The sequence below is a fragment of the Seriola dumerili genome, unplaced genomic scaffold (assembly GCF_002260705.1).
Source record: "Seriola dumerili isolate Sdu_G_001 unplaced genomic scaffold, Sdu_1.0 BDQW01000068.1, whole genome shotgun sequence".
NCBI classification, from domain to species: domain Eukaryota; kingdom Metazoa; phylum Chordata; class Actinopteri; order Carangiformes; family Carangidae; genus Seriola; species Seriola dumerili.
This window is the reverse complement of record NW_019174323.1, coordinates 7,263,063-7,277,041: the sequence shown is the minus strand read 5'-3', so window position 1 is coordinate 7,277,041 and position 13,979 is coordinate 7,263,063. Positions and strand designations below refer to the sequence as shown.

Genomic DNA, 13,979 nt, shown 5'->3' with positions numbered 1-13,979 from the left:
TGGTGTTTATTTTCCATTAGGGAGGTTCAATCAAAACAGGAGCGAATGTAAAATCGGAGATCATTTTGATATTATCATCTCGGTAAATCACTCATTACTGCAAACATTTTGACTTTCTTTATCATTTCTGATGTGAAGTCCTCTAAAATACTTTGTTACAGATTGATTTTATATGTGTGTCATTTCCGAAAAAAATTTGCTAAATGATTATATATGAATATGATGAAGTATATTGTCATGCATGCTTGCCTGTAAATGAACGTTAACATTTCCAACATTTATGTGATTCACATTTTTACATATCCAGCTGATGCCCTGTGCACTAGGTTGCCCCATTAATTGGAACAGATTCAGTAAATGTGTACCAACTGAATACTGCTTTCTCTATAATTAGTAGTAATATTACATGGTTCTTTCCAGGAAACTAAAATTTTGGAAATTCAAATTAAAAGACCTATTGTGTAATTGATTGGACATTACACACACTTATGCAGACACTTTCAAGGTGTTTTCCATGAGTAAAATCAAATCCACACTCTACCACATGAGCAGCTTAATAAGTTCAGTTTGTGCAAACATAGTCTTTAATAGTCTTTAATTCTTTAATGATTTGCCAAATGCAAAGTTTATAAAAAAATTAATCAGTGACACACAAAAAGCCACCGTGTCCACAAGTTTCTTAATGGACCAAAAATTGTACAAGTGCAGGTAATAAAGCTTTTGTAATGGTTTACATGTGTTACATAAGTTAATAAGTATGTACATAATGACAGTCATGGCCATTTCTCAGAGTGGCTAAAATTAGATGCTAAGACATATTCCTTATCTATAGTTTGTATATCAATTTTCTTTTATTTAAAAAAATAAGTTCTGAATTGATTATATTCTCTTATCTGCCATTTCAGTATTTATACTTGTGTCACAAGGAGTGATGGTAGATGTATTATAGACTGAAAAAAAAGGGGTTGAACAAACATAGCCCTTGATAGAAAGAAATACTTTTACATTTACGGTGGATATCAAGGAAAGCTGAGATGACAACAGTCACCGCAGAGAGAGCTTATGCCTAGGGACAAAACCAAACTAAACAAAAAAACAAATAAAGCATCCCGTTTAAATTAATCCACATTTTCAATCTCCAGACACTAATTCCTCTGACAGTCCTGTGGAGGAATCTGACAAAGGTCCAAACCCAGGCCTGGAGTTCACCCCAGTCAGATCAGAGCAGATGTTTGTTTTCAATTCTTCCTGCAGCTTCCTCATCCTGTCATTATGTTCCCGTGCGTCTTTCTCTGGTCCTGCGAGCCTGGAGCTGCCTGACGGGCAGTCTGATGGGCTGCTTGTTGAATTTTTCCATGATTTCTTTGATTCGTGACAGGTTGGTGCGGCCGATGATGAAGTCGCACCTGGTGGCGCCAATCTCGTAGCCCACCTCGCACTTCCTGCTGCTGAGGCTGTAGCCTTCGGCCCTCGCTGTCACTCTGTACTCTCCGGGGTTCAGCAAGCGCCAGTAGTCACCATCAGCAGCTGAAAACACACACACACACACACACACACACACACACACACACACACACACACACACACACACACACACATCAAATAAATATTTTGTATACTCAAACAAACCTTTCCAGTTTGCCGCACTGAACTCCAAAAAGCAGGAAAGATTATTTAGAGTTTTTAAACTTCTTTTACACAATATGTCAGTTTAATGGCAGTAGCCTATTATACATCTTCAGCAGCACAAAATGTTGTTGATACACAGCAGTGGGAAAAACTGAAGTTAAATAAAGGGGGGGTGGGGGGGGTGGATGGTTCATCTGATGACGTGACCCTTTATCAAAGTTTTAGCCCAGTAACCATAACCATATTGCAGCTTAACATTGCATTATTTCGAATCAAAGTTTCAGCTCACTGTTGATGTATGTAAAATGTAGCTTCACGTTGGCTAATTTAAAGTATTTTGTTTCTACAGTGTCCTATCTAACTAAGCCAGCTTCTTCTACCATAAGAAATATTAACCATTGGTGACATTTGTTATGGATTTAGTCTGATTCAGTTTGATGGAGGGAAAAATTCATTAATACTGTAAAAACTATGCTCCTTTGTTCATGAAAGGTCCAGTATAATATACTTTTAATAATCCCTATAAGGCCTTGTACCTTTTTGGGTTTCATGACTTCACAGTGACTCCTACATATAATACAGTCTCGCTGTATATGATGATGATATGTTTGCTATCCTTTCACTCTGTGAACTTCTAACATTTTCCTTCATCACAATGTATGTTCATCAGCTTTTTTAAAAAAAAAATTTATCACATGAAACCAAATCACTGTCCATCCCATTTTTTTCCACTCACTTTTTTTTCCCATAAAAATGATCAAAGTGGTACTTCAGCAATTCAGCATAGCACTTCCATAAATTGAGGGTCCAAAAGCAGCAGAGGGTGAGACATCAGGACTTTTAGCCTCTAATAGAGACTTCAAGTGGAAAAAAAAGAAGAAACAAGCTTAATTTTTTCTCTTGATAAACCAAAGAAGACGAATTTCACAGTAATAAGAGAAATACAGTGAGCATGTTTGATCTTTTCTGCTCTCAGGGTCAATAAAAAAAACACAAAACAAAAATTGATCTAATTACTGTTGGCACAACCTTTAGCAATACCCACTTTTCTCTCTGAAACTCTTTACTACAGATGCTGCACCCTCAAGGGTTTTACCTACAGTATAAAGGACCATGTTAACATGAAATTTAAGTTAAATCACAACAAGCGTAACAGTTACACATTATTTGTGCAACAGCAGCAGTATGCAAATCTTGTCCTAGAAAGCTGAATTTGAACAGCCTACTAAGCAGTGGCAAAAAAAAAAGAAAAAGAAAAAGAAGCAAGCATCACAAAAGCTTTAATCTGAAACCTCAAATAAAAGTTAGAGAGTTCTTTGTGTTCTACTTCTGGAAAGGAGGTGTTCTGTATTCCTATTTAGATTTTTTAAAAATAGCTCTGCTTTGTCATGCTGGATTTTCTTGGCCATGCCGTGCTGAACGCTGCCTTTATGTGACCCTGGGAACACGAGTGCTCTTGTGCTGTATTTTCAGCCGTTGACTCACTCATAAAAACGACAGTGTTGCTTCCTTGCTGTCATCCAAACACCCACCTGACACGTCTGAACGGTCACAGACACAAATGACACATGATAGCAGGTCTGTTTCTGCTGCTGATCTACAGCCGATCCAAACAGTTACACATGGACATCTGCGCTCACATTACTCACATTGAGATGGCAGAAGGGAATCTAATTGTTTCCTGATATGCATCACTATAAAATGCTAATGAGCTAATGAATTCTTTGTTTGGCAAAACATCTTTCGTTGATGTGCATCAGTAGCTCCCAGGCTGTCTGTCTGTCCTGCCTTCTCAGTGATCTAAGGTCGATTCATCCTGACGAAAGGACGACTGCTTTCGGTTTATAAATCTTTATACTGTTCCAAAGCAAATTCAAAGCAGATGAAAAGGTACACTCTTCTAAATAAATAGCCTAAAAATCTATCCCGACTGCAACTGAGAATAGCAGGGTTTCTGAGAGGAAGCGGTGACTTATACTTAGTTCCAGGAATAATAATGGCTAATGTCCTTTTGGACATTCGATTTCACGCTCTAAGTACAAAACTACTTTGGCTTTGAAGGCTGCATTTTTTAGGCATCAGCAGAGATTGCCTTGAGGACGCACAAATCGATAGTCAAATTCAGAGCAGAGGGCCTCGACAACACTGGTTATGACTGTGAATTGAGTCAGACTCCAACTCAAATACATCAGCTGCTTTTGTTTGTATTTTTTTTTTGTTCCATCTTTACACCGGAAGACTAACTTACTGTAAGAGTGACTCATTCCTGAGGAATAAGCTGAAGTGTAGAGACAGTTGAGTCAGTGCACCCTGAGGTATAGCTGCTGCTGCTTTGACTGCAAAATCTGAGCTTACTCACTCACATAAAAATTCAGGGATGAAGGGAAAACACATCCACATGCTGCAAAAAACACAATGGCAGCTGCTCGTATCCAGACAAACTTGAACTGAACACATTTCTGAGGTGTTTGTTTTGTAATGGTGGCTTGCTCAAATGAACAATAGCTGAAATTATATATAAAAGTCAGGTGAAATGCGATATCTTACCTGTGCGAACATCGTGGCCGATGCCCTCCACCGAGACGATGGCGTTAGCTATTCCGCGACCTTGCAGGTCCCTCACTACACCTTTGATCCCACGATGCACCTGCATATGAAAAGCACGGCCCATGCAGCCATGTGTGAATCCTGCCCTAAGTTTACCCCATCAACATCTCCTGCATAATTTAATACAATGTATATTACAGGATAATGATGATGTGATGTATAATGTATGACGCACAGTGTTTGATCTTCAGTTTAACGGAACAGTTTAACATGTTGTAATATTTTTTGCTCCTCATCCAGCATCAATATTTCAATAAAGGCTGGCCCCAGCAGGGGGGCTGGCTCCTCTGAAGTCCACATCACCAGACAGAATACAACATAACAGGCCGACAAGTCTGTCGAATTTCTTCTCAAAGTGCAGCTGAGAATGCAGCCTTGTTTCGCCTGAATTTGGAGGACGGGACCTTTGCAACCCTCAGTATCTTATAATACAGTGTGAACTGCTCAGTTATTTAATGAAATCAGTTAATAAAATCTGGAATTTCTTTTTTGCTTTGGCCTCGGTGTCGTTCAGAGGATCCAGTGGTTTCCTGTTGGCCTTTTCTGCAAATTTCAGAGAGGCATCAATTTAGGTGTCTGACAGTTAAACTATTCTTCACTGTGTATAGAGTATGTGATCAGCTCGTATGGTATCAGTACGGGACTTTTAAGTGAGCACTAGGGAGAGAAGAATTACAGAAACAAATGAATGCGGACAACCATATCCCTGAAATAACTCCAAAATAATAATATAAAAAGCATGTGTATGTGTGGCGTGTTTGATTGTGCTCAGGTTTCCTTGTGTGTGTGCGTGTGTGTGTGTGTGTGTATGTGTGAGCTGCGGGGGCTACTTTGCCTCTGTACCTGCTCCATGAAGACGAGAAGAGACTCGCGATTGTTCTCCCACTCCTCAGGCAGTTCGCTCTCATGAGGGAATTTGTCACAACCCACATACATCGACAACTCAAAGCAGTTGGTGTGCAAGTAGCTGAAATCATTCATACCTGCCAAGAAAGACCAAACGTATTTGTGTACAGGGCAGCATCAACCTAGGTCAGCATTTTGTCAGGTCAATAGCCAGAATTTGCGGCGATAATTAAGAGTGAAATGGGGTCTAAAGCCCTCTCACTTTTGCCTGTCTTTGTTTGTTTGCCTTTGAATTCTTACATGATACTTTGAGCCAAAACCTAGAGGCGCTGAGGCAGCCAAAGGGGTTCAGTACTGAATATGCAGATGTGGGTGCTAAACAAAGCTACAGCTCAAAGGCTCAGAGCTGAGCAGAGAAATCCTGCATAACACAGTGTTAGGCTCAGTGAGAAAACTGCTATGGACACTAACTGCCAGCCGCAGTGTGCCAGGACGCTCCGTTGACGGTGCCGTCCTCCTTGGCAAAGTCTTCTGTGTGGCAGACCCGTCGGTTGGCATCAGTCATCAGGCGGTGGGTGGATGCGTAGGAGAAGGCCAGCCAGCGGAAGACGTGGTCATCCGGGGTAGGGGTCTGCTCCCTGCTCACCCCCTGGGAGCGAGTTTTGTCGTATGGGAAGGTCACCACCAGCTCCCCTCCCTGGAGGTTACCGCCCAGCACAAAGGGCATCTTCTCCATCCATGCTATCAGAGCCCGTGTCTCCACGGCAACCTACAGTGGGGGGACACAGGAGAGCGGAGGATAATGTAATTCATCCGATCACCTAAGTACCGTGATTGCTAAATGAACTCCCTCAGGCTGAAAACAATTTCACCGCAATGTGCTTTCAAGCGGGAGTGATAAAGTCATCAAAAAGGCTGTTCACACACTCCCATGCTGTAAACTAATTTTACTAATATTTATTCTGAAAAGTGAACAAATGTCACGTGGGTTCCAGTGGCTTGTATTTGCATGTCACAATCAGGAAATTAATCAAATTGTGTCTGTTGTTGGGGGAATATATTTAAACTAGCCCTGCTATCTTGAAGCACTGGTTGGGCCGGTCGGTGAGGCGAGCGAGGACAGTTTTCACAGCTTCCTGAGCACAGATGGGGATCCCAGCTCTGCAGCTGCTGCAGCTATTCTGGAGGCTATGTGTGACTCACTCATGGCTCACAGTAACACAACATCCAAACACTCGTGAGGATGAGCTTTTAATAGATCGCCGGTTATATTTTAGCTCACAGCCTCTTCGTCACAAATAGCAAATGCATCCGCTTCGCCCAAAATAGACAGCGCTGATATGCCCACATTGCTGTTTTACCCTTTTCAAGAGGCGGACTGTCTTCACTGTGAGATTTGTTTTTTAACTGGAAGGGGCAGGACGTGGTCATAATTTGTGACCTATAGGTGACAATTAGTATAGAAATTAATCGGAAAACATTTTATTAAAGATGCAGCAGGAAGATAAAAATTTGATGGTGTTACTTCATATTGTAAACAATGAAAGCTGTGAGTAGGACTTTGGAGTGGCCTATAACACAAAAGGTCAATGTGGCATTTCTGTAAACCATAGTCTTAAAATTGCCTGCCTTTACTTGCAGGGATGTTGAAATATACACATTAAATGAGTTTAATATATAACACAACATTTTATCTAACTGAATCAGTCAGACTCACAGAGGCATTTCTGGACTGGTACCACTCTGGGATGGGCACATGGTGGTTGAACATTTTGCGAGGGATCCACTTCTTGGCCTCGGCTTCCCACAGTATGGTGTTGAGATCGGCGAAGTTATGGTGAATGTCTATTCCATCATTGCTCCATCGACCCAGAGACCAGCCGCTGAGCTCTGAACCCTGGGTAACAGGAAAAGCAACAGAAAGACAATATGAAGGAAATTCAGAGAAAATTATAGTTGTGGCATGGTTCAGATGGCTTGGTGGGGAAGCATTGTATTCATCCTTTAAGATGTCCAGCAGTGTGATCAGATCATGGACAGCAGCAGAGGGGACAGGGGGTTCCATCATCACATCACAGCTCAACCAGGGGCTACATTTGAACAAGTCATAACACTGCTGTCTTCCTGCTGATCACAAAACCCACCAGTCCACACATAGGCAGCTGGTCAACCAAGGAGCATGCTGTAGAGAGGAGGAAGGTCAACACTGGCAACCAAAAACAACTTAAAGGTGCTATATGTAGCCTAAGTTTTCTCTGCCGCCGAACATGGTTTCTTGCAGGGAGTGGGTGGTGGAGGTGGTGGTGATAATGGTCGCTTGCCAATAGCTTCAGCTATTGATGTGTTTACAACACAAGAGGTTAGAAAACACCCTCAGAGCAGTGTTACTTCATCCTCTCATGCTGAACGAAGGCTACAGTGATTCACTATCGGCCCAGGGTCTAGCTGGTTAGCATGCAAACTTCAGAAGAAGAAAAAAAATGATAGAAATAGAGTCAGCAAGAGTTAACATGGGCATTGCTTTCCACCGCTGGAGACTGCTCTTGGTGATGACAGAAATGACGTTAGTTTGCTGGCAACGTTGCTTCTAGACTGAAGTAAACAGCTGTTAATGCTAACAGAATGCTAGCAGAACACTGCTTATGCACACACACACCCACACACCCACACCCACACACACACACACACACACACACACACACACACACACACACACACACACACACAGCAGACCCAGATCAACTCTATCAATTCAATGGAGATGTGTTTTTGGTCACATACATATCAAATCCAATATTCATTTCTCTTTAGCTTGTTTGAGCCAGCCACTTATTTACTTTGTCTCCCCATTTGGTGCTAGTGGCGCCTAAGATTGTTTGCTAGAAATAACTGGCTGTGGTTTTATATGAAAGGTTGGTGAGAGCCAACTCAACATTTAAAGCTATGTGCAGCTGGGGAACCAAACAATGAGCCAAAAGAGGCTAAAAGCTGCTAAACTGTGCCATGATATAGAGTTGGGCATTTATTCTGAGAGGTGTGCGAAACTACTAGTGACCCTTTTACATTACACATAGTCATTTGATTCAATGTAGATATCAAAAATATAGCTTAATAAGGCTATAATCATTGCACCAGCCATGATAAAATGTGATGATTTGATCTACCCTTTTACAGGCCTCATGGTTTTGAATAGCCTTATCTCTTTTAACTGTGCATGTACATGGAAATTAGCACCATTAGCTTTTGTGAAACAGAGCATTATAGGACATACAGCACACTTGCACATCAGGTCACCAAATGACATGATGTCATTGACTGTGCTGAAGCCAAGCATTGTCAGACTCACTTATGTCCTCCTTTACTTGTCTTTGTCTATTTGCTTTTCATTAATACAGGGCCTTTAATCTTACAGGCCTGCAGCTGATTTAAAACCATACCAAGCAACATGTGTTTCAGTGGTATTTTACAGCAGAACAGGCAGCCACTTCTGTTCACTCGTATAACACATATATAGACTTTTGGACCTCACTGTATGGTTCATCAGGGCACTGTTCATTTTATATATTCAACCTGTTCATTCAAACCAATTTTCTAGCATGCACCTGCACCACATGTGCTCTTATTGAGAGAAGACCTGCCAAGCAGATATGGTGCTGTTTTCACCAGAGGCCAGTGCGTGATATGAGGTCACTAATGGCCGTCTTGCAGACCTACCACTTCAAAGGCTTTCTCGTACCCATCGGGGTTGACAGATGGCAATAGATGGATTCTGGTCTCCTCAACCAGATGACGTATCCTCTGGTTGCCAGATAGATACTCAAGACACATGAACTGCATCAGCAGGAGGAGTAGCTCCCGTCCCAGCACCTCGTTACCATGGGAACCTGCTGTGTAACGAAACTCTGGTTCACCTGGTCAACAGGTTCATACAAAGGGAGAGATTGGGGGAAAAGAAAGAGGAAGATTAAATATGCAATCACTGTGACTACATGTGCAGCCACACAGAGAAAAACACTCCGAGGAACACAGTGTGATGTCTCTGATGTTGTTATTATTGTACATTAAATTGAGCAATCACGTCCTGTTGCATCAAAACTCGCTGTTGCCTTAAATACACTCACCAACTTCATGCTCTCCCGGGTTGTCAGAAATCTCTATCGCATACAGCTTGAGGCCGCTGTGGCTCTTTCCTATGTTATAGATCCGGGTGATGTTGGGGCACATCTCATTTACCACCTTCATAAGCTGTGGAGCGTAAATAATGAGGCATCAGCTCTTAATAGATCATATAAAATCTTACCTAAAATATCTTTTACACAATAACATCAAATTTATTCAAACATTAAGAAAAACAATTTTGAGATATTTTCATGTTATGCAGCTTCTTCTCCGCAACATGTGAAATATAGTGTGTAACTACATTTCTTGTAGGTCTGGTTTCTAGTTACTTCACAAACAAATGATCTTACACAAAGAAACCATAATAAGCTCATAGAAAACAGGAAATTGTGCCAAATAACTTATTTTTACTTGTTCTGGAACTTTCTACCATATTTCATGGACTTCATCAGTCGATGAAGTTGCCACAATATGGGCAAGAAGTCATAAAAGTGCTCACAATAATGTAAAGTTTGAATATCTACTGTTCAATGACAAATGAGCAAACTCCATCCGCTGAAAGCTCCAGGACAAGCGAGTAAGTTAACCTTGAGTTGAGACTGTTTTGTGTTTTCAAGGTAGAGGATAAACTGTCAAGTTCAAAGTATAGATGGTAAATTTGTTCAAATTAGTTGCTTGTGGATGAGCTAAAAGATGGATGAGATCATTATCTAATTCATTTAATCAGATATAATCATGAGAGCACATATCACAATCCTGATGAAGCTGAAAAGCTTAGTTTCTGAGTGAAAACATTTAAACAAATAGGTATATTTTTTTACTTTGTTTCTTATTTCGTCTTGAATATTCTATAAAGAAATACCTTAAATTTTCAGAGGCTTAAGGTGTTTCTACTCTAAATTCTGGGTATTTGAAGCCTCACAATAGTACAAAATAATCTCCATGTTATTAGAAATTTCAAAAGCAATATCACCAGTGCTGTGACACAGACCCTATTTAATATCACTCTAGCAAGTGAGGGAGGCTGTGTGAGAAGCAGTCAAGGTAATTATGAAGACAGGCTCATAGAGGAGCTGATTAAAATAGCAGTGACTATCATTTACCCATATGGGCATGAGTGAAGACACAAAGAAGTGCAGCAAGGAAAAAGACTAACAAGCTGTTAAGTAGAGCGACTGCATTAATGTCAGAAAGCTGTGTTTACTCACTCTTCCAGCTGCTGCCGAAGAAATTAACCAGTCTGGAGGGATGGGGTTTTAATTAAGTCTGGGTTGAATCTTGACTATTCTAACCAAGTACACAAACATCTGCTTTTGTTCATTAAACACAAGATTACATCTAGTTTAATAAGACACAGAATCCCCTTGGTAAACATACCTGGGTCGTAGTTAGCGGAATCAATATAGAACATTCTGTTTTAAAGGTCTTTTAACAGTACACAACCCAGTGAGTGTTTATTTTTCCTTATGATAAAACTGAATGGTGCTGACGGTGTTTAAATCTGCTTATAGCAACTATATACTTAGGCTAATGCTGTCATCAAATGAGGCTCCTTGGCTGGGATGTGCCACGATAATGGCCAGGGAATGTGCCATCCTCCTCTTTGAAGAATATGGAAAATGTTCTTTCTTTCCACCTCCTTTAAAATGGTTTTCTACTGTCCACGCTCTGGCAATATCAGTAGTCCCAGGGCTACTACATTACAGTCAGTTCGTGATCTGGGAAAGGACAGTCCTTAAGAGATATCTTTTTCACTCCTCTCATGGGGTATGTACTTTATTTGAAAAGTCACAATGGCCTATTTCCACTCTGAGGTCCTTTCACAGCACTATTTAAAGTGCCGTGGACAAGAGGGAGATATGGTACCAAGGTACCTGCATGGAGAAAAGAAATGTCAAGGGTGAAAAGGCTGTAGAAGCTGAGTTTTAAAAATAGTCCTTCCTTTCTTTGTGAAGGTCTATAGAGGCTGGACACCCAGTGCGACACACATTAGCCTCAAAGGTAACAAAAAAAAAAAAATTGAAAGAGAAGACAAGTCTTTTTAATTGTTCATTTTTTTGTGGCTGGGCTAGAAAAGAGGGTCGTTGTGCTACAATGAGCTATACAGAGCCCGCGTTAATTGGACTAAGTCTCATTGTGGGTCATAACAGCAGGTTAGGACACCAGTAGCAGACTGTTTGGCACAGGAGGGCCGCTACATTAGAGACGATTACGATTCACAGCACTTGTACCTTCACAATCACTCAGTCACAGGGTACACAGTGACAAATACAGCTGTCCTCCTTGTCGGTACAAACGGGCTACTGTTCATGACAACTATATGAATAAGTAATGACACAACCGAGGAGATGCTGTATGCATTTTCATGTGGCTGGCAGCGCAGGGTTCATTTGTTGCTGTTGCACACTTTGTTCTTGCAAAAGGACACAACTTGTCTGGTGTTGGCTCACAGTTACGCAGGATGTTTTATTGCTCCATGCTCTGGTCCCTTTGCTGAATAAGAAATAAGTAGGCTGTTGTTTCCTGTTCGCTGTGACTCACCTGTCTCATCTCTTTGTAGCTGTGGTGTCTGAAGTCCAAGTCGTCTGTCGTGATGACTTCATTGCGTCTGTGATAATAATTATTTGGATCTGCAGGGAATCAGAGAACATTCAGTTATTGATATTCAGAAATTAAAGAAGGCTTTATTTGTATATTACTTTATTTATAATGATATCTAAGGAAAGGAATGATCAGTCACACCAGGTGTGTAAAGACTATAAAAGCTGAGCATCTGCTCTCTTTCCTCATGTTCAGCCATATTACTAAGAAACATATTTTCTCTATTGTTTATAGTGGTGTCTAGCCTTCCAGAAAGTTCTGGTATTTTGTGCCAAGGTTTCGAGATAAGTGCCTTTGAGGTTTCTGTCGGCATCCCAACACAAAGGACGTGAAATTTAATTTAATGTGCTGTGCTCCCAGCGCTCAAAAGTTACACATTAATAACTCAACAGCAACCTGGCTTTATAGAAACAATGTCCCAGTTACTGTGGATAATCTCGACAGACGTTCCTGTGCCGAGTTTTCATTGAGACTATTTTTTCAGAAGAAAATGTTTTAGTGAAAACTGTTTCAAAACCTGCAGGACATAAAATCAAAACTGCATGGTTTGATACAGAGGTAAGTAGGAAAACCTGAGGGGTAGGCTTGTGTTTAGGGTGAACTGTCCCTTTAACCAATACAAACATTCAAGTCAATTAAAAAGGTATGCTTTTTATAAGGGTCACATGGCTTTCAGACTGAAAACAGCCCTGCAGTTAAAAAAAAAAAAAAAAAAATGCAAGTGGCTTTGTTGGCGGGGGCGTGTGGCTTCAGGCACTGGTGAGTCACTGAAATCCAAGAGGTCCAGAGCCAAAACATGGCACAGCAGTTTATAATACTATGAAACAGGAAAGTAAATAATCTGACACAGTCTACATAGGTTAGGGTGGATGGATCAACACAACCTAAGATTTTAACACAGGAAGCAGCTGTTCATTTACAGTTTCCTCAGCAGTCAACACTGTTTTTTTGTTGTTGTTTTTTTTTTTTTTTTTTTAACCATGACTGCAGTCTTTCTCCGACTGTAACTATTTATTATTGTTACCATGACAACAAAGGTCTCCTAACCATAACAAAGTTATTATTTTAACTCAAACCACGCAACCAGCAACGTTCTTGAGAGCACTGATCAACATACTATGTTGTCGTTTAATTTAGAAGATTTTTGGGATGATCATTTAACATTTCGTCACATCGATGTCAAGTTAATCTACCTGAGCTTCAGTGTATTTCATTGGCCAACACAAGGCCTTGCCAGATGACTTTTCATTGCTCTGTGGCAAAAGCTGAACCAGATTCTTTTCTGTATTTTTTTGCCCTCAGCAACCCCACTGTATTGATGTAGTTGCCTCATTCAAATAAATAAGCCTGCTTCATTTTTTTTTCATTCATTCATTTGGAATTATTCATGTGCCTGCTTTGTCCATACAAACCCGTCACCTGGCATAGGACAGCCAAGGATCTCCACTCGCATGCAGATGCTGCCGCTGTGGAACCAAGAGCGAGGGTTGACTCGGATGTATCGGGCGACCACCGGCGCTGGGAAGATGTTCCGGACTGGGATCTCCTTCTCCCTGTTGGCACTGAAGATCTACTGAGGCAAACACAGTCAGCCCGATGGTGATTTAACACTGAAGAACAGGATTTTTCATTTCATTTATTAGTTTATTTCTCAGAAGGTGATGGCTTTCGATCAACAGCTGTAAATGGGCCAAATGTAGCCTACATTGCTAATTGTCATTAATTGTCCTAGATATTAAAAGGCATAAATAAATAAAACATACATTCAACTTTATCTTTAAAGTTGAATGCACTGTATGTATGTTTGCTTTTGGAAATAGAATAAGTTGATATCCCTGGGAGTTTATTGTAAATTTTAACGTCCACAGTCGGACTTCTTCTCTGCACCTTTTGGCATTTTTGAAAGACAAGCAGTGCAGTTTGGCATTTTGCGCAAAGGGAGGGCGAGCTGGTGAGCGGGAAGCTTGTATCGGAGACTAAATCAATGTAGAGGCATTATCTCCCACATCTATGACATCACCAGCCAAGGGAGCTTACAGTTACACCAAAATTTCATTTGTGGGGATGTGAACCACAGCAGGGAGCAACGGAGATATGATTCTACTCAAAAGTATCAACTTAATCAGATCTGCATGTTCACTGATAATGGGATTATTTATGTGATTGTTATTTTACAT

General features: G+C 40.8%; 1 protein-coding gene across 1 annotated transcript in view; it reads right to left on the bottom strand.

Annotated features, from left to right (window-relative positions):
• Positions 1 to 588: 588 nt before the first annotated feature.
• cpxm2 (carboxypeptidase X, M14 family member 2) overlaps positions 589 to 13,979 on the bottom strand; it is a 28,471-nt gene continuing 15,080 nt past the window's right edge. The window contains exons 6-14 of the mRNA XM_022743048.1: positions 13,222 to 13,372; positions 11,743 to 11,831; positions 9,204 to 9,327; positions 8,797 to 8,993; positions 6,800 to 6,979; positions 5,554 to 5,851; positions 5,080 to 5,219; positions 4,177 to 4,276; positions 589 to 1,527 (exon numbers count right to left, since the gene is read on the bottom strand). Coding sequence (XP_022598769.1) covers positions 1,271 to 1,527; positions 4,177 to 4,276; positions 5,080 to 5,219; positions 5,554 to 5,851; positions 6,800 to 6,979; positions 8,797 to 8,993; positions 9,204 to 9,327; positions 11,743 to 11,831; positions 13,222 to 13,372 — 1,536 coding nt within the window. The 3' untranslated portion in view covers positions 589 to 1,270. The remainder of the gene's footprint in view (positions 1,528 to 4,176; positions 4,277 to 5,079; positions 5,220 to 5,553; positions 5,852 to 6,799; positions 6,980 to 8,796; positions 8,994 to 9,203; positions 9,328 to 11,742; positions 11,832 to 13,221; positions 13,373 to 13,979) is intronic.